This window comes from Equus przewalskii, chromosome 6 (assembly GCF_037783145.1).
Source record: "Equus przewalskii isolate Varuska chromosome 6, EquPr2, whole genome shotgun sequence".
In the NCBI taxonomy this organism is placed as follows: domain Eukaryota; kingdom Metazoa; phylum Chordata; class Mammalia; order Perissodactyla; family Equidae; genus Equus; species Equus przewalskii.
The window spans coordinates 61775519-61801150 of NC_091836.1; the positions used below are offsets into that span (position 1 = coordinate 61775519).

General features: G+C 40.6%; 1 protein-coding gene across 50 annotated transcripts in view; it reads left to right on the forward strand.

The window, feature by feature from the left end:
- The window catches only part of DLG2 (discs large MAGUK scaffold protein 2), a 1822408-nt gene that overhangs the window by 1651180 nt on the left and 145596 nt on the right, over positions 1–25632 (forward strand). For 49 of the 50 annotated variants that reach the window (XR_011541520.1, XR_011541519.1, XM_070625668.1 and 46 more), the window contains one exon: positions 19215–19329. Coding sequence is in view for 48 of the 50 variants with exons in the window: in XM_070625668.1 (XP_070481769.1) it covers positions 19215–19329 (115 nt within the window). In the remaining 2 variants the exon portion in view is untranslated. Of the gene's footprint in view, positions 1–19214; positions 19330–20381; positions 22777–25632 lie in introns of those variants that run through there. The other variant, XM_070625699.1, reaches the window with a different exon arrangement.

The following is a 25632-nucleotide window of genomic DNA, read 5'->3' on the forward strand; positions in this document are numbered from 1 at the left end:
AAGACACGGACACAGTATTGAAACAATCCTGGATTCAACTCTTGGCTCAACTATTCTCTCAGCTAAACTCTTTGAGCCTCAGATTCCTCACTTGTAAAACTGAGATGATGACATCTATCTCAAAGTGCCAGAATAAGAATTAAGTGCACAGTGAATGACAACACATTCCTCATCCTTACATAACTCCTTAGTAAATGACAGTGCTTGACGCGCCAATCTTCACCCCTTTCCTGCTGCTTTCTTCCTTCCTCATTCCCTAACTCACGCTGCACCTAACTCCTCAGCTGAGGAAGAGTTTGTGAATGGTCATACTCTCTTTTGAGAGGATCTTCCATTCTTATAAGTTATTTTTTAGTTTAATGTATTATAGGAGAGTGGGTGGGTAATTATCAGCAGATATAAAGAGAAATTAACCAAGTAGGTAGTGCTTTTGAGTAAATATAGATAAATCAGTTTTTCTGGTTGGGTTCCTGAGACAGCAGACTCAAGTGGAGATTGGCAGATGGGAAATTTATTGGGGAGGGCTTCAGAATCAAAATGCAGAGGAAGGGAGTAGGATTGGGCAGAAGGAAAAGTTGGATGCTGATGCAATTTCAACAAAGACTTAAAGGAATGGCCCTTTAGAGTAGCCCTGAGTTGGGATGAAGGAGCTGGGCCTTTATACCCCTTCATTGACCAGTCACTGCATTCAGGCTGCCCCAGGAAGGAGGAGTGACTTAGGGTGATGCCATTTTCTTCATCAATGGGCAGCTGGGGGAATAAGTGCTTCAGTCTTGAAGGGAGATCTGAGAGGCACATTTGTGTGTGGGCTTTGCTGATAGCCATGGTGTAGAATTTTTAAAGCAAGAGGAGTCTGTTCATATTCAGAGCATTGTATTAGTTGCCTGTTGCTGCTATAACAAATTACCACAAACCTAGTTGCTTAAAGCAACACATATTTATTCTCTTACAGTTCTGGAGTGTGAAATGTTCTGCTGGGCTAATGTCAAGGTGTTGGCAGGGCTGGTTTTCTTTGCAGACTCTACAGGAATTCTGTTTCCTTGCTTTTTCAAACTTCTAAAGGCCACCTGCACTCTTTGACTTTGATCCCTTCCTCACATCACTCTAACCTCTTGCTTCTGTTGTCTCATCTCCTACATCCTCCTTTAACCTTCTTGCCTACCTCTCCTATGAACCCTTGTGATTATGTTTAGGGCTGCCAAGATAATCCAGGCTAATCTCCGCATCTCAAGATCCTTAACACAACCACACCTTCAAAATCCCTTTTTCTAAATAAAGTAATGTTCACAGGTTTTGTAGATTAGTATAGGGATATTTTGGGGGGGGGGCATTATTCAGCCTACCATGAACATTACAGTCAAAACTTCTTGCACTGGTGCTGCCTATTGAGTGTGTTTATCTGGTGGTTGTTAGAATGGCAGTGTTAATTTGCTCTTGTCCGGGTCTGCCTCCCTTAACAACATCAAGATCACTGGGGCCAAATAATGTTTTCTTAGCAAACCCCTAACTTGTTTGAATCAAATTGGAAAACTCTTCTTCTTTCTTCTGATAAAAGGACACAAGAGCAAGATCACACTGAGAAACCTTCAGGTCTATGTTAATGGAGCCTTGAAAATTAAATAACATTTATATAAATCATGGAGGAAAAATAGACCCTCCTGTAATGCCACCTGAAATGGAGAGAAGGGAGACATACCCCGGCTTCTCCCTTCCTGCCACCCTCCAATCTCCTGTCAATGTCTCCCATTGGCTGAACCCAGCTAGAAGTCATTTTTCAAGGGAGTCTAGAAAATGTAATTTGCATGGAGTCAGCCCTTTTGATATAAAACAGAGCAGGAGAAGTGTGGGAATTTGGAAATGAGAGAAAATGATTAGTACACAAACTGAATCTCAGAAAAATCAGGACTGAAGCTAATAAGTAAGTTTGTACTGGTTATTCGTGCCTCATCTGTTCCGTTTCATCCAATTTCCCGACACTTTTTTGCATAAAAACAATTTCTCACTCCACAGATTCCTTACACCCTGAGTCATTAGTGATGGCATTATTTATTGTGCATGATTTCAAGACTGCTTTCCCAATCATGCCTCGGAATTTCTTACCATCTACCTTTACCTTCCAGCACCAGGGATGCATAGGAGCTGGGAGAAGCTGGGGGCCAGTGGGACATATTGTATTAATCAGTGATTAGGCCAGATAGCAGAACTAGAAAGTAGAATGTCCAACAGGAAAAATATCTTGCTTCACAGTGGATTTTGATCAAATGCTATCTTTCCAGAGCACATTTAAAAATTGTTCCTGTGGTTTTTATGCTTGAAAGCTGATACTTTGCATTCCCCGCTCAGCCTCCCTCCACTGAGCCTCAGAGTTGTGCCAGGCCTCTAATCTACTCTTTTGCCAGGCTCACAACACCATCCTAATTGGATTTTAATTTCCTGGTAACCTGCAGCAGTACACTGAGTTCAATTCATTACAGCCCTAAATAGAGATGCAGGCAAAATAGAGGTCCCCATCTTTGGCTTTGAAAACCTTCTTGTTCTTCTCCTCTTCTTCTTTTTCTTTTCTTTAACCTTTAAAAGTTGTAAGTGAAATTGCAAAGAAATATACAGGGAAGTTCTGTTCATCCTTCACTTCGCCTCCCCCAGTGTTGACATCTTACATAACTACAGTATAATTTCAAAACCAAGAAATTGGCACTGCTACAATCCACAGAGAAGATGCTTCATTTTGTAATTTATAGAGGACGCTTCAGGGCTGGGGATGGTGGTGGTTGGTAATGTGGCAGTAATATTAATAATCCTATACATTCACACAGTGTTTTATACTTTTCAGAGCTCTTTAATCCCTTCCCAGTAATGCAAGGGTTCTATTAGGAAGTTTCTCACTCAGCCAAGCATTGCTGATACCTAAGTTTTACTTGATAATTCAAAAGCCAAAGAGCTCATTATAAGTAGGCTGCCTTCCATTTTCTCCTGAAAGGACCCTAACATCAAGTTACCCCATCAAAAGATGACTCAGTCCCCTTTGTCCTGCACTTTCTATTGATTGAGAGAAATTTCTCCTCTTCAGAGGCAGAAGAGGCATGATCCTTTGCCTTTATACAGCTGCTCCCTTTGCTTCCATCTGCCTCCTGCCACCCCTATACCTAGTCTGCTTTGCCTGCCCAGTGCTTCCTCATTCTCTGAGATTAAATCATGGAGTTACCGCCTCTTGAACACCATCCTCTTCATTCTTCTCAAGCTGGGTTAGGTACCTCTCCTCTGTACTGCTACAGCTCCTTGTTTATGCCTGTAACAAGTTTATTTGTATTGTCTATTTTCTTGTCTATAACCCCTAAGAAATAGTGAATTCTTTGAATACAGAGATTAGATTATTTAAGCCTTTATTTCTATCCCCAGCACATTTTTTTAAATACATGGATTCATGGAATAATTCTATGTCAATCTGGAAATATAGAAAAGCTTTACTAACAACTGAATGAAAAATATGAAAAGAAATGAATCCTAGCTTATCTCCCCCTGAGGTCTCCTGTGCCTATTGCAGATGTCACAAGATTTAGAGATCCAGAACATGTAATGATGACAGAGCTGGGGTCCATATGATCTTGACAAGATAGACTGATGGCATGAAAGCACCAAGATTAAATTTAATAGAGTTAAATATAAAATTTGAGCTTCCTGTTAAACATGGTGGTTTGAATACCTGCATATATTTATGTTCCCTTCTAAAACTCTACCAAAGTAACAGTTAAGGAATTTAAACGAGTATAAATCTATAGGATCAAAAAAGAAGCGAATCTTGAGCCAGCCCTGATGGCCTAGTGGTTATTGTTTGGCACTCTCACCACTTCGGCAGCCTGAGGTCTCCTCCTTGTTGCGGACCCACACCTATCTGTCAGTTACCATGCTGTGGCGGTGGCTCACATAGAAGAACTAGAACAACTTACAGCTAAGATATACAATCATGTACCAGGGATTTGAGGAGGGGAAAAAAAGAGCAAGATTGGCAACAGATGTTAGCTCAGGGCAACTCTTTCCCTGCAAAAAAAAAAAAAAAAAAAAAAGGGAAGTAAGTCTTGACAACACGTGTAGGAAATATAAATAAAATTTTGGAAGCTGGAAATAAGCTGGGTGAGTGGAAAATGATTTAGCAGAGCTGCAAAAGCATAAATCCCGGTACCTACAGGGGTGTGAGATAATAGAAAAAATATATATTTGTATCTGTCCCCAGTTCCTGGCATAGAGCTTCTAAAATCCTTATACTTTTCTGGGCTATAGGAGTGTCTTTTGTTTTAATGAGGTGACTGAGTGGCCTCCTGAATGGCTCCTGGATGAGGGCTAGACACCTGAAAGACCAAGCCTTGATTAGAAGCTTGGAAGTTTTAGCCTTTCCAACCCCATTCTCTTCAAAGGGAGATGGGCTGAAAATTGAGTTAATGATCAATCATGCCTACATGATGAAGCCTCCATAAAAATCCCAAAAGGATGAGGTTCTGAGAGCTCCCAGCTGGTGAACACATGGAGGTGCTAGGAGAGTGGCTTGTCCAGAGAAGGCATGGCAGCTTGGTGCTCCTTGCCACATACCTTGCCCTACTCATCTCTTCTATCTGGATATTCAACTGTATCCTTTATCATATCCTTTTATAATAAGCCAGTAAACGTAGGTAAATGTTTCTCTGAGTTCTCTGAGAGCCACTCTAGCAAATTAATTGAACCTCAGGAGGAAATCGTTGAAACCTCCAGTCTGTAGCTTGTTGGTCAGAAGCACATGTGACAACTTGGGCTTTTGACTGGCATCTGAAATGGGGAGAGGGGCAGTCTTGTGGGACTGAGCCCTTAACCCGTGGAATCTGATGCTGTCTCTAGGTAGATAGTGTCATAATTGAGTTGAATTCTTGAATAGCCTACTGGTGTTCAAGAATTGCTTGTTGGTGTGGGGCAAAAACTCCACACATTTGGTGACCAGAAGTGTTGTGAATATAGTGCTCTGTGTGAGTGTGGTAGTAATGTGAGTAGTAAAGGAGACTCACAGGGAAGAAATACACAGTAGGGAAGAACTGTATTTTTTTCCCTACACAGGTGGGAGAGTGGGTTTTTCTTTACAAGGGATGTGAAGCCGATGAGAAGCATAGACTCCTGGAAGGATTCAGGTATTAAAGGCCTTGGGTATCTGAAGACAGGGATGTGGGAGAGCACTGAAAAGAGAGATACTGTTTCGAAGTCTTATAAGGAACTATTGGAGACCCAGATCCCTTAAAACTGCCAACTATGCCCACCCCAGCAAATGGATATTTCATCTCTGGAGATACTGAACCAGAGAATCTCTGGGTTTGAGGCATCAGACACAGATCAGGGTTGCAGAAACACAATGCACAGAGAACTGGGATATTAGGGAAAATATGTTGTGAATGATGAAGTCTCCCTCCCTTCCCCTCTCCCAGGCTTCTTCCTTTCCTTTCCTTCCAGAACTCAGCAACCTAGCTTTTATCCTGAAAGAAAAGATATTAAGAGATTCTGGGGAAACTGAAATGGCCTGGGCATAGAGACTCCCAGGTCCTGACATCTGGGTTTCTCCAAAATGAATACATCCCCAGCTTATCACTAGATGATGGTGACCACTAGCCCACAACCCCTGTCCATGCACACAGACCCTCCGATCAGCATTGTGTGCCTCATTCTTGATTTAGACTTAGAAACAAGAATCAACAGGCATGTTGGCATCCTTAAGACAGAAACAGAATCAAAGAGAATACAGAGAATCCAAAGATAATGCAGGGAAGAGAGAAAAACTTGAAAATACCTGTAATTAATATACTTGAGGAGATGAGATATCCGTGAGTTAAGACCAGGAAGCTGTTAAAAGGGAACTTTTCAAGGAGAAAGAGCTTTCGGGCATTTGAATGTGTTAGATCACACCTGGAGTATCATGTTCTAGGGAGACCCCATTGCAAGAGGGGCTTTGAGGAAGTAGAGAGTGCCCTGAGGAAGTCAGAACCTGGATTTATCCATTCAAGCACGCATACATGCACAGGGCAGACATTTCTCACTTGCCTTCGTGAGCCAGCCCGACACTCATAGTTCTGGGAATGAAGGAGCCAGAACTGAGTAAAAACAGGCTGAGGCACTAGGAGCTGGTATAGGATGGAGACAAATCATACAAAAATGCAGTGATGAGTGGTGTGAGAGAGAAGAGCGGAGACTCATGGAAGGGTCCAGAAACTGTCCTAAGAGGAACAGCAGAAGGATGTGAGGTGGGAGAGGGTATTTTACCTAAAGACAGAACCAGGAAAAATGAGAGCTTTCCTTCCTTCCTTTCTTTCCCTTCCCTTCCCTTCCCTTCTATTCTCTCCCCTTCCTTTTCTTTCTCTTTCAATATCTGAAGGGTTATATAGGGAGGAGGATTTGTTCTATAAAGCTTTAGGAAATAAAACTAAAAAAAAAAGAGTTAGATAACATATCAAAGTGGGAAAGAAACTAATCAGTGTGGGCAAGAGTTATTAAAACCCCTGTTCAAAACCGGCTCCTGTGTGAAAGGTGTTCTTTTCAGACCCCCTTGTGTCCTGATGCATCCAGGACAGGCCAGCTGGAGACCTGGCGGTCTGTCGCAGTTCTCTGTTGGGCAGAGCAGGCTCAGCGAGTTTTTGTGAATCTCTTAACTCATTCTAAAATAGGGCAAACTAACTAGATAGTATTAAAAAGGGCAGTTTCTTGGATTGCTCTATAGAAACCAACTCTGTTTGAGTGTAAATAAAGAGGAAAATTGTTGGAGTGTGTTGATTTCTGGCGCTTGAACTGGAAGCACAAATGCCATCCCAAAGCAAGTCCCACAGAGATTTTCCAGGCCCAGAATGAAGGAGAGGGAGAATAAATTTGCCAGCAGATAATAAGTGAAAGATCTTATCATGTGACTGTGCTGAAACAACCCCCAGAATTGGGCTGCAGGCATCCTACATCTTGCAAATTTTTATTCTTTCGTTGTGCAAGCTGCAGATAATTGACACCAGGCTCTGAGTCAGCTTTCTGATCCTCACCCTCACAGTTCAGATTAGAGTCTAATTATAAGAGCTACTGCTACATCTCCAGAGGCAGCATGCTTAGGATTTCTTCTTAAATTGTTAATCAAGAGGAAAGATAAATTTGCCTAATTCAGTTCTACAGGGATCAATTTTCCCGTAGCATATTTTTATTTATTTGTTCATAAAAGTCAGTTTTAATGGTTACTTACTTTTATTATTTCCTCATTTTTCCATGGACCTAGAGGATAGAATGATCAGATTAGTATGTGTTTCACATAACCCTATCTAAATGTAGTTGCAGCACAAATCTTCTATAACAGTTCCATAGGCCCAGAAAAGTATCTGGTTTATAAATTGCTTCAGTTGCTAAAAATGTATTTCCCCATACTCCAGTCACTGGAATTAAGAAAGTCTGGCACGAGAACATTGGGCTGTAATGATGTCCTCTCAGATTCAATGTGCCTCAACATGGACTCTATGTCATTCTCTTGGCTTCTCTCAATGGCGTCTCTTTTTTTTTTGAAGATTAGCCCTGAGCTAACATCTGCTGCCAATCCTCCTCTTTTTGCTGAGGAAGACTTGCCCTGAGCTAACATCTGTGCCCATCTTCCTCTACTCTATATGTGGGATGCCTACCACAGCATGGCTTGCCATGCAGTGCCATGTCCGCACCCGGGACCTGAACTGGCAAACCCTGGGCCGCCGAAGCGGACCATGCGCACTTAACCGTTGCACCACTGTGCTGGTCCCCAAGGCACCTCCTTTTCTATTCTTAGTCAGTTGTCCTAGCTGGAAACCTGAGGGAACTCTGAATTTCCACTCTCTTTCTCACATGCCACATTAAATTAATCAGCAAAGCCTCTTATTTACACCTCCCAAATGTCTGTCTCTTCTTCTTCGTTCCCACTGTCCTCACCATCTCTCACCTGGACCATTGCAAGAGACCTCTAAATGACCTCCAGCTTTCTGATCTCTCTAGATCTCTTCATTAGAATCCTGCTGGCTAAGAGACAAGTATAATATATCCCATAAAAGTCACTCAATGGTTCCATATTATCTTTGTTTTAGTTCGAATTTCTTAGCAAATGGTACTGTGCAGAGGACAGTATAGGGTTACACTTTGTTTTTATTTAAATAACAATTCCAATGTCAGGTACACCCAAGGAGTTCACTTTCTCATAGATCTTTTGCCAAAAATCAGGGAAACAATTTTATAGAAATAAACATAGCAAAATAAGCAGAAGAACTTTTTTCTGAGCCATGGAAATAGATAAACTGAGCATGAAATTCTTACCATAAATTGTGCTGAAGAAGTTCTGTTCAGCTCCTGTTTGTATGTTTGGGGGCTGTGGATAATTTCCCATTATGTGATTTTTCTGGTTGCATGCCATAAAATATTTGCAATATCAAGATGATAAATAGGAAGACATGTAGCATTTCAAGGAGCAAAAAGTATTCTTAGCATTAGAGAAGAATCTAGCTAGGTGATTTTATGATTCAGAAATAGATAATTATGATGAGAAAGAAGTGAAAGCTACATAATTCTCCCAATCCATATCTCTGATGATTCTTCCTTTTACTTCAATTGGAAAATAAAAAATTATTTTAGTGGGAGAGCCGTGGAGGAATAGAACATCTTTATCAAAGTCGCAACATTTTCAAAATGGCTAGATCACTTTTTTATCAGGGTGAGGGAGGAATAGTCGCATGAGCAGCTCCCCTCCATCTATTAGCAAACATTTCTCAAGCATCTACTGTGTGCCTCACAAATAATAAGCAAGTACTTATAGACAATTAAATATTTTCACGTATGTGGAATATTGTAAAGGAGAAATACCAGTTGCATTTGATGGAGGGAACTGTCTATGGAAGACAAGATGGGAAGGATGAATATTTAGATGAAGACTGATGAGAAACATGTTCCAGGCAGAGGGAACAACACGGACGATGTTCTGCACCTGGAAGAGAATGGAACTGAGAAAATCCCAAAAGCTAGAATCAAAAGAGAGGAAATCAAAAAGATAAGAGATTAAGAAAGAGATGAGCTGAGGAAAAGCAGGGAACTTTATGAAAGTCTTGCCTTTATTAAGAATTGTAGACAGTATTCAAACTAGAGGCTAGAGCTAGTTCTGGAATTGCCATCATTGTGGAAATCAGTGTATACCTTAGGGAGTAGCAATGGAAAGTTTGTGTCAGGGACCACGTTTTAGTCCTTTTACCCCTGGCGTGTAACACAGAGCCTTGCCATGGGTGATGCTCAAGACTGTTTGCTGATTGAACAGATGCCTTTGAGCAGCATGGCTCTTTCATAGCTAGAACCTCCTCTGAATCTCAAAATGATTCAAGGTCTAGATGCACAATACCTATTTTACTACAAGGAAACCAGGGCTCAGAGTGACACACCTGGGGGCACCCAGGTAGGAGAGCCGGGAAGAGCCAGTTCTTGTCACTCCCAGCCCACTATACTAGTGAGGAGCGCTGACATAGTGTTGTCAGCTTTTTAATTTTATCAAATTAGCGTGTTTAATCTTTTTAAATAATCAATGAAAATTTTTCTATTATGAACGTTTTCAAACATACAGAAATAGAGAGAATTGTACAAAGAATGCTTATGTACTTATCACCCATATTCCATAGTAGTCAAGAGTTTGCCAATTTACTTCATCTATCACTTAGAATATTTTCTTTGCTGATGTATTTTAAAACAAATCCCAACATTATCTGTTTTCATCCCTAAAATAAACTAGAAGGAAAAAAGAGAGAACATGTTCTTATATTATCACCATGCTGTTATCACACGCAAAAGAATTAGAAATAATTCTATAATGACTTGAACATTTGAAATATTGAAATAGTCTATAATGACTTGAACATTTCTTTCTCCTAGTCAGGATCCAAACAAGGATTATACATTATTTTTGGTTGTTATGCCTCAAGTATAAAAAGGACATTTTAACAACAAAAAAGTAGGAAAGACACACTTTTAAGGACAACCCCCCGCCCTGAGTCTATTATCTAAGTTTAGCTTTACGAATCACTCCCGCCCTCGGCCTGGTTTTTCTCCGCTGCGGCGTGGCCCTGCTCTCTGCAGCCGCTGCTGGGAATCTCTGCAACACATTGTTACAGATTCAGGGTATCAGAGTCAGGGCTGACCGCTCCCTCTCCCGAGCATCTCCTGCCTCTCTGCAATCCTGGGAAGTGCCCAGTCCCTGCTTGTTGGACAGAGGGCTGCAATACAAACCTTCCAGTCAGCCCAAGCCTGGAGAACCTGTCCCAACAGGACCTGCCTAAGCCATGGTTTCCAGTTGACTTTGAGTCTTAAACCCAGAATCACACTAATGACATTTTGAGAAACTTTCATTCGGGAAGCATATTGGAGGGACCGAACCAAGCCTCTGCATTTTGATCTGACCAACCTACCTTCTAGAATTCATTATAGATATAAATCTATAGTTGTACCAAAAATTGGTTATTAAATGGTTGCTTCGGGTCACCAAGCAGTCTGAGACAGCCATGGACCTGTCCATGTCAGGAGCAAAAGAGGGAAGAGCACAGTCACTGTATAGGAAAGTATAGAATCAGTGGAGTGAAAAAAACACTGAATGAGTCTGGTAATAGAAGATTTGCATTTGGGTCCCAGTTCTGTTGTGTGACCTTGGGCAAACTGTCTAGCCTCTCTGAGCCTTTATTTTCTCTTAGTGTTTTTCTCATTCTGCCTCTATTTATTTAGGAATAGCAGGTTATCCTCCAAGATAATATGTATATGTATTTCTCAAGAAACTATTAAAGGATAAATCTAATAAGAATGTTGTGGAAGCAAGACAGATATTTGAACCCCTTAAGTCACACCCCAGGGGACGACCAACCTGCCTACCTCTAGAGCCAGGCTGTTTATCTCCTTTCTCTGCCCTGGTCTATAATTAGGCAAGAATATCACCCTTTTCACTGGGCAAGATCTAACTGATTATTATTGCAGAAGAACACAGGAAGCTTGAACATTATTATTTTAGCTTCTAGCTCCATGATTTTAATACAAAAGAAGGAACAAGACAAATCCAGCAAAGATTTCATATTTGTATTTGCCAAGGAAGGCTTTCTTATCTGGTTGGATGTAGTCGTAAGCACTATGCCTTAAATTAGAAGGCACAGCTCCTTGATCCTTCTTCTGAAGCCCCATTAGCTACGAATCACACCAATTAAACTACAGCCTGCGCATCCTGGCTCTGGCCCTTCACCCAACCTGCCAGTGAAATCTTCAGAGAGAATTGCCCTTGGCAACTGGGTCCTAATCATATCAGAAGTTTCCATTTTCTCCCGAGAGTTTCAGGTTTGCTCTCTCGTGTATGATGCCCTGTGTGGCTTTATTTCCATAGCCAAGACAGAAGTCACATTTCACAGCTTTTGAGACAAGTTTCAGATACAGAGGAAATATTCTTCTAGGCAGATTGGGATTTTAAAAACCAGACAATATTATAGGAATTGTTTTTATCATCATTTTATCTTTATATTATACTATTCAGGTTATCAAACATTTTTATATCTGTTCCTTCATTTGATCCTGCCAGCAACCTTATGATGTAAGCGGGGTATTAACATTACCCCCATTTTATAAATGAGGAATATAAAGCTTCAAAAGATCTTCATTTTTTTTTTTTCTTTTCCATTAATTGAGCACCTAGTCTATTCCTGGTGCTGAACTATGGCATTTATAAATGCTATCACATTTAATTTTCAAACAATCTGATGATGCCAGTGGTGTTTTTCTATTGTATAAATGAGAAAACCATGTCTTCTCTGGGTTGAATAACTTGCCCAAAGTCCACACTGTGAATCTAGTGAACTTAAAAGTTGGATCATATTTATTTCAGAGCCCTTAAAAAAATAATATCACAGCAGGCTACTCCCAATTGCCTGAATACACAGGCTTTGCCAAATTCAGAAAGTTTCTGTGCTGACTTCATTTTGCAATGATCCTGATAATCAAAGAAAATCTGTCTTTATGAATCCATAAAACAAAGCTAGCGTGAAGCCAAATTGAAATTTGATGTATCTAATTTTCAGAGTTATATGCATATTATATGAAATAGCTGGTTGGAGATTCAGATTGTTGTTTGCCTATAAAACTTATTTCATTTCACACATTAAAGAATTTCTGAGCATTTGGCTTAAACCTCTTTAAATGGTCTCCAGCCAAGCTGCACAGAAAATTGTTCTAGTCAAAACAAATGATTCCAATTCTACTGAGAGAGAGAGAGAGAGAAAACATACCTTAATTCAGTGTGTTGTTTAAAATTATCCTAAAAGATTTGATCTACTTCATAGTATATTTGGCAAACTAAAGAATCAATTTTCTTTACCTAAAATCTTTGTTTAGCTCATCCAATTCAGCAAACATTTATATTAGCATTTATTAACTGATAACTGTGTGCCAAACTCTGTTCCAAGTGTTAGCGACACAGAAAAAAATATGACAATGTCTTGCCCTCATAGTGTCCATAACTGAGTTCTTAACGCTTGCTACTAGAGATGTACAAGAGATTAGTGTATACATCCTCTTCCTTTGTGGAGTGCAGAAAAGACAGTAGACTTGTCCTATTGTCTAGGACTCCTAGTTAAAGTTTGATTCTAGTGAATTTAGTTTTTAGTCTGTTCATCTCTCTACCTTTCTGTCTCTCTTCATCTCTCTGTGTGTCTCTCTGTGTCACACACACATACGTGCACACAGAGTAGTTTGTATCCGAGGTAAGCCAAACAATATCTGTAAATGTGCATCCACGTCTGGCCAGGTTGGTGCACCATTTCTGATTGAATTCCTAATAGTGCATTTGATTATTTCTGTGTATGATTACATGAGCTATTAATGGTTTACATATGTGTAATGTATGATTAAGTTTCCAATACAAACCAAAGGTATTTAGCTAAATCCTATAGTTAACATTTTTAAAACAAATTAGAAACTGTGGGAACCAAATCTTTAGCAGTGGGAAATTCCGTGTCACCACTTTAACACAGAAGCAGGTTGGCAACCTGAAAGATGAGCTAAGTCAGGGGTTGAAGTGAAAGGTTAGTAAAACCCTTAGGCAGAATAATCAGCCTGGGGAGATCCACTGAGGTTTCTTCCAGTGGCCAGAGGTCAGCTCTCTTGAAGGCAGGTGGGCATTCCGATGCTCATAGGGAAGGAAAGCCCGTCTTCTAAAGGAGTCCATAAAAGCAGCATCCTTCCCAGCACGACTACTTGAAAAGCAGCCAGCGTGACAAAGCTCTAAGGGTATCCTTGAAGTCTAATAAAATCTGGCTGGGCCCCTTCTGTGCCTGTCTGGCTCTGAAATCCCAGGGCAACTTAGAAAAGAAGAGGTGGTAAAATGAGAACCGATGGTTATTTTCTGAGCTCCAAGTAAATAGAATTATTTTTGTCTCATCATACAAAAGAATTTCGACAAAGTATTGCTTCTTGGACTTGAAATATAACCAGTGATTTTTGCCTGATCCTCTTCTGGGTGACTATTTGGTTAGGAGTGTAGTGGAGAGAGAGCAATAATTTATTTGTTTGGGGTTTTCTAGTTCCAAACACTTTTGTTTATCATATTACAGTGATTATAAGGCTCATGTCTTCCCCTCTCTACACACGTACATTTCAGCTTGTGAAATCAGAATGAGTCTCATGTCCACCCTCTCCAAAAAAGTGCTAATTGTTACTAAGTGATGGTGCTTTTAAAAGTCAATACTGCTTAAAATGGTGAAAATGAAGTATACTCTGTTAGATATTCAGAACAACATTGTATGGAGGCAGAGATGATTTCCCCATTTTATAAAAGAGGAAACAGTATCTCTGAGAGGGTAAGGGATTTTCCCAACATCATTCGGAGCCAAGACTTCACTCCAGCCACTCTGGTTCCAGGGCACTGCTCTGTGACCCTACTTGCTCATCTCAATCTACCAGTAACAATGTGGTCTCTCACAAAGATTTAACCTGCCTCAGTTTCTCCGTTCTAACATGGATCTGACTGTATTGGCTTCTTCCCACTGTAGAGATATCTCATTACCATCTAGAAAGCACTGCTCCTCACAGGGAAGAGATAGTTAAATGGCAGATGCTCTTTTCATATTCACAACAACAAACCAGAAAATTAAAGGCAGCTATGCATCAGCCCGTGAGGCCCTTGAGACAAAGATCTGTCCAGTGGCTTCAATGTCCCTATCAAATAGCATTGTGCCTGGCATATAATAAAGCCTGAAGAAGTGTTTACCAATTAAATGAAAGAAGGATGTTTCCCCTAAAGAAATGGAAGCATTTACAATTGTTCACCAGTATCTCATCCCTGGAGCAGTGATTAGATGCTGTGCTAAGAACAGATGTAAACTATTCCTCCTGCATCCTTCCCATGCACCCTTCCTGAACCCTGGTGACAGCAAGGGTCATGTCCAGGTAAACAGTACTGTGACCCCCAGTAGACTGCATACCATTGACATTTGCCCCAGCCCTAATGGAAGGTGCCCCAAAGCTTGAACTTCCTTAGCCTGTAAACCACCAAGAGCTTCTAGTTCAGGTTTGTCTATTAAAAGCATCACTTCTCAGGTTTGCAGCAGGTGGTCTCTTCAAACTACTTCCCCTGTAGAGTGGAAATGGATAACTCAGCAGGAAGCAGCCTCTGTCGCTTAGATGTGTGGAACCCCACTTACAGCCCAATTATTTTACCAGTTGTTGTTAAAGCTGTGCAATGTCCATAATGAGCAAATAGGAATAGGACGCTGCTGTCCCCATTAGTGCCACTAAGGACTACATATGCATTTGCACTGTCAGGAGCCACCACGGTCATAACAGTAACAAGTACGTTACATTTACAAAATGCTTCATGTCAAATCTCATTTTGATTCTAGAAACCACTTTGTGTGAGGAATCTTATGATTTGCAGACAAGTAAACTGAGGCTGAGTGATATCCCAAAGCCCCTCTCGTAGAGAAGGACAGGATTCAGGTTTAGAGCTGCCCCATAGCTTACAGTTCTGAACCCCGCTCCCTCTGCTCACTGATTCCTCTGGTAACTGACAACCATGAGTCAGCTGGATGAGCTCCTAACTGTGGAGGGGAATGCCACCCGCCAGCTGACTTGGGGGAGGACATGCCCATGGCTTCATGCTGTAGTCTAACCCACTGAGCTTATGGTTTCCTTCTCGCAGACACAAGGCTGGCCATCTGAGCTTTGAAGATGTGAGAAGTTGGGGAGCTTAAATCAAGGCAGATTAATCCTACTGCATTAAACAACCCCAGTCCCCTCATAGGAGGCAATGCCTCCTTTTCTGTGTGAATGATAGGGTAGATTTGCATTCTGGGTCTCCTTGTGCACTCTTGACAAATTGCAAGGGAAGCAAGTATACAGTAGAGCCCCCTCTCATGTGTAAGGTGTGGTGTTCACACTCTGGCATTTGTTCCACCCAAATGTCCATCAGTGGCTCAAAGCTTTGAGGTGATACTGATGGATGAGGTCACTAATATCCTGAAAATGACAGCAGTTTTGGAATTGGGCATAATTCTCCTGACCTCCTAATCACTGTGGATTTGTGAGAGGACCCAAAGGGACATTTAGTGGTTACCCTGCAGGTGAGCACTTCCATCCTGATGCTAAGTGTCCCAAACTATGGCCATCTGTGGCTCTTTACTTGGTACAGAAAGGAGTTATGACTTTTGCAAGCATTGAACAAGAATAGGTGTTGAATTACACATGCAAATTATCAGGAGTTATCAGTCATTACCAAGAGCCAACCCTTTAGGTCCATCAGCTCTCTCTTATAATCTTACCAACATATCCTGAAGTAGATACAATTATTATTCCCATTCTACTTATGAGGAAATTGAGCCCAGAAAGGTTAATGACTTTCACAATCAGACACAGATAATAAATCTCAGAGCCAGGATTCCAACCCCATCTGCATAACCCAAATCTCGTACCCTGTCTGCTATTATCACCCATCGTGTCCAAGTGAAAGCAAATGGCACATCCCGATATGAATGTGTCTAGTCAGGAGCAAGTGCACTTAGATAACCAAGAATATGGATATTTTTTAATGGCTTATCATATGGAGAGAGGAAAAAGAACTAGCTGGAGATGATATCTCTTTAAACTCCTCAAAAACATTTGCCAAGTAGGGGGTTTTCAGTGGTTTGCTTCTTATTGCAAAAGAAAACCCCAAGAAATATAAAATAGATAACTTGTAATTTTAAAAGCATTTACCAGGCACCTATTTCATGCAAAGCAGGACAGAATCAGGTGCTGCTCCTTTAGTGCAGTCTTCCTGCTTAATTTCTTTGTCAGTGTCCCACGCTGGAAGCAAACTCCTGCCAGTTCTGTATTACTCAAAACTATAGGCCAAGCACCTGGTACAATGTTGTTTATAGAGAAGGAGGAATGATAGACCCTGAGGTTTGGGGAACAGAGATGAGTGAGGCATCCCCACTCTAAGGAGTTTACGGTGCAAGAAAGAAGACCAGCATGCACATAATTAATACAGTAGATGAGAGGAATGGGAGCAAGATGTCAAGAGGCAGCGGTAAAGAATTGAGGAGGTCTTAGGTCCTAAGGGAGAATTATGGTGTTATACTAGGTATTATGATGTCCTGGAAACAAATTGGCCTCATAGAGATCCAGGGTTGAATGCTAGTTCCGTGTCCAATAAGCTCTGTTACCTAGAAGCTCTTCACTTTGGTGAAGTTAGTTAATCTCTCTGAACCTGTGTCCTCATCTCTAAATATTAGAGATTTGTTAGGAAAAAAGAAATTTTTTTTTGAAAGATGGCCCCTGGGCTAACAATTGTTGCCAATCTTCCTCTCCTTTTTTCTTTTTTTTTTTTAAGGATTGGCACCTGGGCTAACAACTGTTGCCAATCTTTTTTATTTATTTTTTTCTGCTTTATCTCCCCAAACTCCCCCTGTACACAGTTGTATATCCTAGTTGCCGGTCCTTCTAGTTGTGGGATGTGGGACGCTGCCTCAACGTGGCCTGACGAGCGGTGCCATGTCCGTGCCCAGGATCCGAACCCTGGGCCGCCGCAGCGGAGCGCGGGAACTTAACCACTTGCCCACGGAGCTGGCCCCAGGAAAAATAATTTTTAAAGTAGATAGCACAGATACTAGCCCATTGCTCATGCTCAGTAGACATGAACTCCCCTTTAGATGATATAAAGATTGGAGCACTTTAAAATCTCATTTGAATATTCTCCTGAGTGTTAGGAATTTGACTGAAAAATATTTGAAAGGAGAGGGCATAGATATGAATAAAACATTTGGGGAAGGGTGAAAGGATTAACGTTAAATGCAAATGGTAGTATTAGATTTTGTTTTAACTTATTGAAAAATGTGATTTTCAATACTATTATAAAACAAAGTCTTATATTTCACAGTTTACTTACCTTCTTTCTTGTTTGTTTCTAGAGCATTTCTGACTATAAATTCGTTTATCTCTGAGAAGGTGGAGACATATCCCCTATCCTCTCTCTGTCTCTGTCTCTCTCTCACACACACATAACACACATACACATACTCATTCATGCACACACACACGCACCATTTGTATTTGTAAACCCGGATCTTATTGTTTTTGCTCTGATGAAATTACTTGTACTTAAGTTTTGATTTTCAAAAAGGAGCAAAGAGAAGGGCAGTGTGGAGCACGGTTCAGAAGGAGCTCAGGAGCACTTCTGAACACAGGATTTGTAATTAACATGACTGTCAAAGTGGAGAAGTTGAGAACAGGATGTATTCCAATTAAGAGAAATGCAAAATACAATACCATACAATACTCCCCCGTCCATAGTGGGTAATATAAACACCGTAGAATATAATATAGAGCAAACACTTCAAAAACATGGCAGAAAACATTTTAGGGATCTAATGAGCCATACAGTAAGGAGCACATAGTTTATTATTAAAGCAAGTATCGTATTGTGATATATAAAATGTGGCAGCTGGAAGAGCGTTACAAAGCGCTGTTGGTCTGTAGGTTAAGTATCAGAGATCTGTTTCCAATGTATGACATTGCTGAGATAGGGAGAGCACAGAGATCATGGAGAGAACAATTGAAAACACAGCAGATTTGGGAATGGCAGTGTTTAGACAGGAACAAAGCTTTGAAATTAGACAGAACCATTAGCCTTGAACCAAGAAGTCCTAGAGAAGCATGTTGTCTTTCTTCATTAAAAAACCTTAACCTGGAAAACGGGCAATTTCAGTTCCTGCAGGCATTTTATAACTGAATTCATTTCATGATTTTGCTCACTTCTTCATTCATTATTCATTCATTCATTCGGAAAATGTTTCTTGAACACTTATTATTAAATGCCTTCTGCGTCCCAGACACTATGTTAGGAACAGGGAATTACAAGGAGAGTGAGACGTGGCTTCTGCCCTCAGAGAGCTCAGTCTAATGGGGGAGACGGGCAACTGCAGCAAGTAACTATTTGGTGTGATAAGTAAAATAAAGTGGCAAAGTGGTCAAATAGGGTCAGGACTGGCTCTGAATGAGATGTTTCAGGGGGAACAGTTGGAGGTGGGATTTCAGGTTTTTATGTGGTAGGGAAGTCATCAAAGTTGTAAAGGAGGGAGCCCTGGGAACAGATGGGAGATTTAGTGGTTCTCAGGTGGGCAATGTGTGGTATCTAGCAAGTGACAGTGTGGAGCGTGGATCAGAAGAAGCTAAGAGTTCCTGCACTGTGTCCCAGGTCATATTACTTTCTTCTCTGAAAAATGCTAATGGGGCCTATATGATGTCTGTGCAAAGCTTTGACCCATACTTGCACTACAGTGCTCTACCAACCTGCCATAAACATGCTATTTTATCACATGTGCAGGTGCCTGTATCCACTACCACTGTCTAGACAGAGACCATCCCCATCACAAGGATACCTTGTTTTGCCTGTTTATAACCACACCCACCTCTTCCCCCATGGACTTTTCACATATTGGGGATTTGATGCAGTATGTTTTCTAGTTACGTTTGGAGAAGTAACTGATTTGTTCTTTTTCTCTCATGAATGTCTGCAAATAAATAATACTAAGTAAGTGGAACCTCAGTGTCCCACCATTCTTGGTTGCGCATGTCCCTGTTGTTTGGCAAAGGAACCAACAACAGGGACAAAGGGCTGCTTTGGGTGTACATTTCTAACTCTGAAGGCATGGGACCAAATTTGCCACCTTTGTTTCCATTCCCAGATTACGCTCGATTTGAGGCCAAAATCCATGACCTACGAGAGCAGATGATGAATCACAGCATGAGCTCCGGGTCCGGGTCCCTGCGAACCAATCAGAAACGTTCCCTCTATGTCAGGTAGGCAATGGAGCGTTTCCTACTGTGATCTGCACTTTGTGAGCAATCCACCCATGCTCTTCAATACACCACTGTAAACCCTTAAGTTTAACCATTTTGAAGAAATTTGTGAAACGTTATGCTAAATTAGTTAAAGGTCCCTACTTTTAACAAGTGCTTTGACCATGTTATGGTCCAGAGTAAAGTTCGTAGCACAGGTTGCAGTAAAAATAATGAGAAGAAATATCTTCTGTTCTGATAAATCTTAAATTGAATATGTGGGCCAAAGCCCTGGACATTTGCTCACCATCAGCGTGGAAAGAAAATATTCTTATATCACCTCCTGACTTGCTTGATATTTATTGCATTAACTTTGGTGTATTGATTTGAAATCAGAAGTACTCTTTTAAAGAGTTACGTGTTTTTTGCTAACAATTTTTTTTTTCCTGCTTTATCTCCCCATACCCGCCCTGTACACAGTGGTATATCTTAGTTGCAGGTCCTTCTAGTCGTTGCTAACAAGTTTTGACAGAAGGACTTTCTTTGTGGCATCTCATTACCCATAGTTTCTCAGACCACAAACATTACTTATTCCTTGCCTGACAAAACTCATTAATTTACCAGAAAAAAAATAATTGATTGAACTTGAAATGCCTTCCAGTCCTTCATCCCCATAGTCAACTCCTGAGTAAGATCCATCATCACTGAACTATAACATGCACCTCTTCTTGGCATAGGCCTCCTATATTCCTTCCAAAATATACTTCATCAATGCTGACTGTGCTTTAAAAATAATATGAATACCAATGGCCACAGGGGGAAAGTGATGCCCAATTAATGATCAAAATGAATCCAATGGAGAGTGAACCATGCCCATCCTCACTGTGTTCTCCTCTGACCACTGTGCCCCAGAATCTGGTCTGACTCCCACCTGAGGTCATGTCTTCCTCACCTGAAATTTCACTGTTTTTTCCTGGCATGAGGTGCATGTTATAGATACTAAACTCTGTCCTTGAATTGACTTGTCCTGTTGATTCCACTTTGGCTATAAAGTTATCTTTTGTGTGTATTAGGTAGGCACAGCAGGGCCAAGAAGGGAGCAGGATTCCAGAAGGCGGCAGGTTCTCGAGGGCCTTGATTTGCTGGCCACTCTGACAAGCATAGAGTCCCTTCTTATTCCAGGGAGTTCCAGTACCTCAGAAGCCCTGAGATTTTAAATTAAAAAAAAATCAGAATATTAATGTTCCACATTTTTTCAACTGCATTTTGGAAGATTATTTTGATACACTTCAGTGTAATCTGTGAAAGGAACTATTGAGAATCACCCTAGAACATGTCTTGCAGTGATGTCACAAATATGAGGGAAGTGGCTATTTCTGTTCTCCTTTCTTGTGTTTTCATTGCTGGTCTTTGTGATACAAAATATATTTTAATCTTGAAATGTTTTAGTCTTGGGTGGCAAATTGGGAAAATCAAATTAGGTTAATAGGATAGAGATAAATCAGTTAATGAAAATGAAATGGTTATATAGAATAAAACTGGGAGGAAAAATTACCATATTTTTGATATCTTGTTAAAAATAGAATGCATAAAAACGTTAATGTACTAGAAGAAGTTTGCTGAAAATATATTGGTAATAGCTTAGTCCTTTAATTAGTTGTAGAAGATTAGCAAAATTAAATGAAGTGATATGATATTACATAAAACTAATAGATTTATTTAAAAGAGTAGTGTTCATCAGACTCAAATCTTTATTCTCTAAAATGATAAATAAAAGTACGACATACAAAAGAGACGAAGACAAGTCAATAGAGAATATTAGTTTGTTATTCTAACAGTTGGAGGTTGTATTGAAAGGAGGAACTCCTTTCAAACGAGGCTCAAAAGTAGCTGATGCTTCATGGGAAATTCTCCAGGTGATTTCTCATTTACAAAATGAGATCTACAAAGACAGTATTTGGTTTCCAATGTTCAATTATTAATACTTATTTCAGACCTAGAGGGCTGACCTCAGCGTCTAAATGACTGTTAGAAGCACAGAACTAGAAGAGATGTAGGCCGTGCATGGAGTAAAATCAGAGAGAACTTACAAGAGCCTCTGGCCTTGTCCTCATGCAATGTGACAAAACAGACACCCCCACCCCTGCAAACAAAAAAAAAACAATAAAATGCAATGAACAAGAAAGACCTAAGGGGAATCCTTACTAAAAATGATTCAGTAAGTTTGTACCTTTGTTGTTTTGGGGTTTTTTTACGCAAATTTTGGCTATAGGATTTTCATAGAGATGCCTACTTTATCTGGAGCACTTGGATAGGGCTAGTGCCAGTTGGTTGGGCTTATTTTAGAAAGTCAGCCAGTTGCTCTCTCAGAATAAATGAGTAGCAGGGTTTCTCCAAGTATATAAATATCAGATGATAAGCATGTCGCTTCAATCTGAGAATGACATCCTGGAGTTTTCTTCATTCTGCTTAGCTTTACGCAATTCTACGGCTGGAAGGAACCTTAGCTAGCACTAGGTCCACTGTTTAATTTACAGAAGAGGAAACTGAGGCCCCAGGAAGGCAAAGATTTGCCTAGGACCCCACAGCTGTTTGGTACCAGAGTCAGCTCTCCTACCTCCCTTCTCCCCGCACCACGCCACCTCCCAAGGGCTCAGTTTACGTGGTATCAGCTGTTAACGCGAGTTAGCTATGATTCCCAATCTGCTTCACCAGCACAGCCTGGACTCTTAGATTAAGGAATAGGTTAGCAGAGAGGAGAAATTCAAACATAAACCTCTTTGGGGTTTTTACACAGGATAAACCGTGCTATAGGACATATGGGATTTCTTTAGTAGTATTCGCATTTTTCCATGAAGCCAAAACGTAAATGAGAAAGCAAGCAATCTCTTTGTTCTGTGATAAACAATTTAGCTGACTTAGAATATTTGTCTGCACCACAAAACCACCCTTCCCCTTATTAGATTTACCTCCTCTTCCCTCTACACACACAGACACACACACAGTCACACACCCTACCCTAGCCCTGCCCTGGCCGTGTCCGAGAGGCTGCATGTTCTCAGCAGCATGCAGAAGCTGGCCTCATTGCCCTACTAGAAATGATCCTCCCAGGTGATAGCAATTTGTTTGCCTGAAAGTGTTGAAAGCAGGGGAAGGGAACTAGCATATTGGAGCCAGGCAGTGTTTTAAACTTGAGCCAACCCTCTCTATTTCCCAATCTAGTTGTAATTATTTTCCCTCTTTTAATCTTTTGTGTAAGGTGCTTAAAGTGCTTTGGTGGTGCTGTACAAATGGAGTTGATTGTTGCTAATGATAATTCTGTACATGTTCTTTGTGAATGGTTTGGATATATTTGATTTCATGGGCTGTTTGTGTTGTGTATTTCCTGCATTGTGAAACATATATAGTTGTAGAACCTTAAAAGTAAATAAACTGTTAAAAATTTGAATAAAATATTTTTTAAAATGCTCCACAAGTACATTATGAATTCTTCAGATGTAGATGGACGTGAGCTCCTGAACCACTGGAATATGGATTTTGTTGTGTGTGCTTTGAGGCCCTCCACATGTGCAGACTGAGGTCTCCCTGCCTCTAAAATATGCACTCTCCTTCTTATCTGTCAGCTGGTTACAGCATCCCTGTAACAGAACAAGGCTTTCCCTACTAGTAATAGGAATGCACCTTTATATCCAACTGCTGCTGAGAAAGGTCAGAGAGAGAGGGGATTAAAATCAGACAAAAGTGCAAATAGCTAAGGAAAGATCCTTCCTTTTGATGAAAGAAAGCAGGAGCACCCAGGACACTGGGAGAATGGGAAGACAAGAAAGAGAAGCAGATAAGTCTTCCAATGGGATGTGAAAGAATGTGAAAGAGAAACTTGGCCCGTGTTTATTTGTTAACAAAAGATATTATTTTTGAGAGTTCAAGTGAATAACCTCTCTGTTGTGAATTTGGGTTTAAAAGTCAGTTTCTATGATTTATTTATGCATTCCTCAAGCATCTTTTGCGTATATATTCTGTGCTGGGACCTGTAATGGACACTGAGGACACAGCAGTAAAAGTCGTGTTTTCTGTCTGCAAGAAACTCACATCTAGTGGGGGAGACGGATGAGGGGAAAACAATTACAATGCAGTGTGATGTGAAAAGTTAGCTCTAGAAAGGCCTGGAACATTTATTGCTTCCTAATGCAAGGATATCTGAATTGATTCTTGAGGATTTTATACGAGTTAACCCAAAGGCCTTCATGTCTTTTTACTCAAAGCAAGAAATATATTCTTCGTTATGACCCAGTAGATACATACACACATAAACTTGAAAGAAAATTTTCATTAAATTGTACTAATACTTTTTATATACAGTACACTTTATCTTCCATTCTGTTTCCTTTTTTAAAAAAATGAAGGTCACGACTCGTTAACTTGATTTAATAACTCAGTAATGGGTTATAATCTACAGCTCGCAGATGGAGTAAACAAGGATATTCCAGGCAGATAACAGCACATAGACAGGCAAGAGGGCGTATCTTCATCAAACTACCTTTAGCATCTTTGGGGTCCCCAGACCCTTGATGTTCCAGCCAGTTTGGAGGGTGGTTATCCCTGGTACAGATGAGGAAGTGGAAATGAAGGGAAGCATTTGCTGGCACCTTCTATGGGTCACCCATTGTGCTAATAGTATTCTACGTACTTTTCCGCATATGATTCTCCCAACAACCCAAACAGTCACGGGATATTTCCTCCATTCTACAGAGGGAGAAACTGAGATTCAGGGAAGTTAAATAGTTGACCCAAGATCACAGAGCTAAACTGTACCTGAGTTTGCATCCTGTGTGTAGAGAGCCAGTAGAGAGCAGTATTTAAGAGTACAGTTGCTAGATTCTGCCAGAAAGACAAACATTGAATCTTGGTTCTGCCTCTTACTAGCTCAGTGATCTTGGACAAGTCAGTCTCTCTGGACTTAGCTTCTTTATCTCTGAAATGGGAATAGTAATAGGATACCATAAAGTGCTTACAATGATTAAATAAAACAGTGAATTTAAATGCCTGCACAGGGGAAGTAATTGATAAGTGTTGGTGATATTTATCATTTATTAGAAAGACAACCTTTCCCCTACAGGACAGAAAGACTGTAGAATTGTTTGTGAATAACTGTTTTCCCAGCAGTGGCATGACCCTCCTTGTCCCTTTGCTTTCCTTCAGCAAGGGAAGGAGGACAGACCTCCTGGCGCCACCTTTCACACTTTCACTCCTCTAGACCCCATGAGAGCTGAAGCGGAAGGCCAGGATGCCACGGCTCCAGAATGCCCACGTCTCTCAACTCCTCAGACATTTCTCATCTCCCGCAAGAGTCTACCCAGAGGCAGGATCTGAAAAGAAGTCAGTTGGAGACATAGATAATAAGAAAGAGTCACTTCGTTTACAACTTCCCCTTCCAGTTCTTCATAATAAGCCCTCCATGTCCCTAACCCCATGATTTCTTCCACTTTCCCTCTGTATTCTTTACTCCCTCCAGGCCCTCTGCTCACAGTTTTCTGTTCTGAATTTGAAGGACTTATTTCTTTTTACAGTGGTTCTAAGTCCACATTTGAAACTGGTTACTCAAACTTGCTTTCTAAGACAGTTTTTGCTTCAAAGGCTATAATATGATAAATGCGCTTAGGTCTTCTTCCTGCCCCATTGTTTGACATAAGTCATTCATACACTGATTTTTCAGCGCATTGATTCTTTCATTCAACAAATATGGTTTTATATACTTACTTACAGTGTACTGGTCTGCAGTAGATGTTAAGGATACAGAGATGAATAAGAACATAGACCCCCTTCCCTCAGGATTCTCCTAAGCCATGTCTGTAGGCAATTCAAACACTGTGCAGATCATTATTGTGGCTATCGTTTCCTGATACCTCGTGTGTTATATGCCTTGCAATTATTTTCCTATTTTAATCTTGCCTATAAGTCTTCCTACAGTGAAATCTACCCAGAAGTCCACTGGTATTTAAAACTCATCTGTTAAAATAGTGATGATTCTGGTTTTTATCAAGGCTTCATGGGAAAGCTCCTTGAAATGGAAACATCATTCAATACTGGACCTGCAAATCCCAGTTAATGTCTTACTTTTATTATATCCTTAGTGCCTTATGCCACAGTGCTTCACATAAAGAAGTCTCCTTAGTAAATATTTGTTGAATGAATTAATTCCTACTCTCTTTCCTATACAGATGTGAAAGAAAAAGATTAAAATATGAGCCAAGATCTTTGAGCAGTCAATCCCATGGAAGTCCAGTACCAGCCGGGCTGCCACCAAGTGCCTGGAGTCTGGTCATG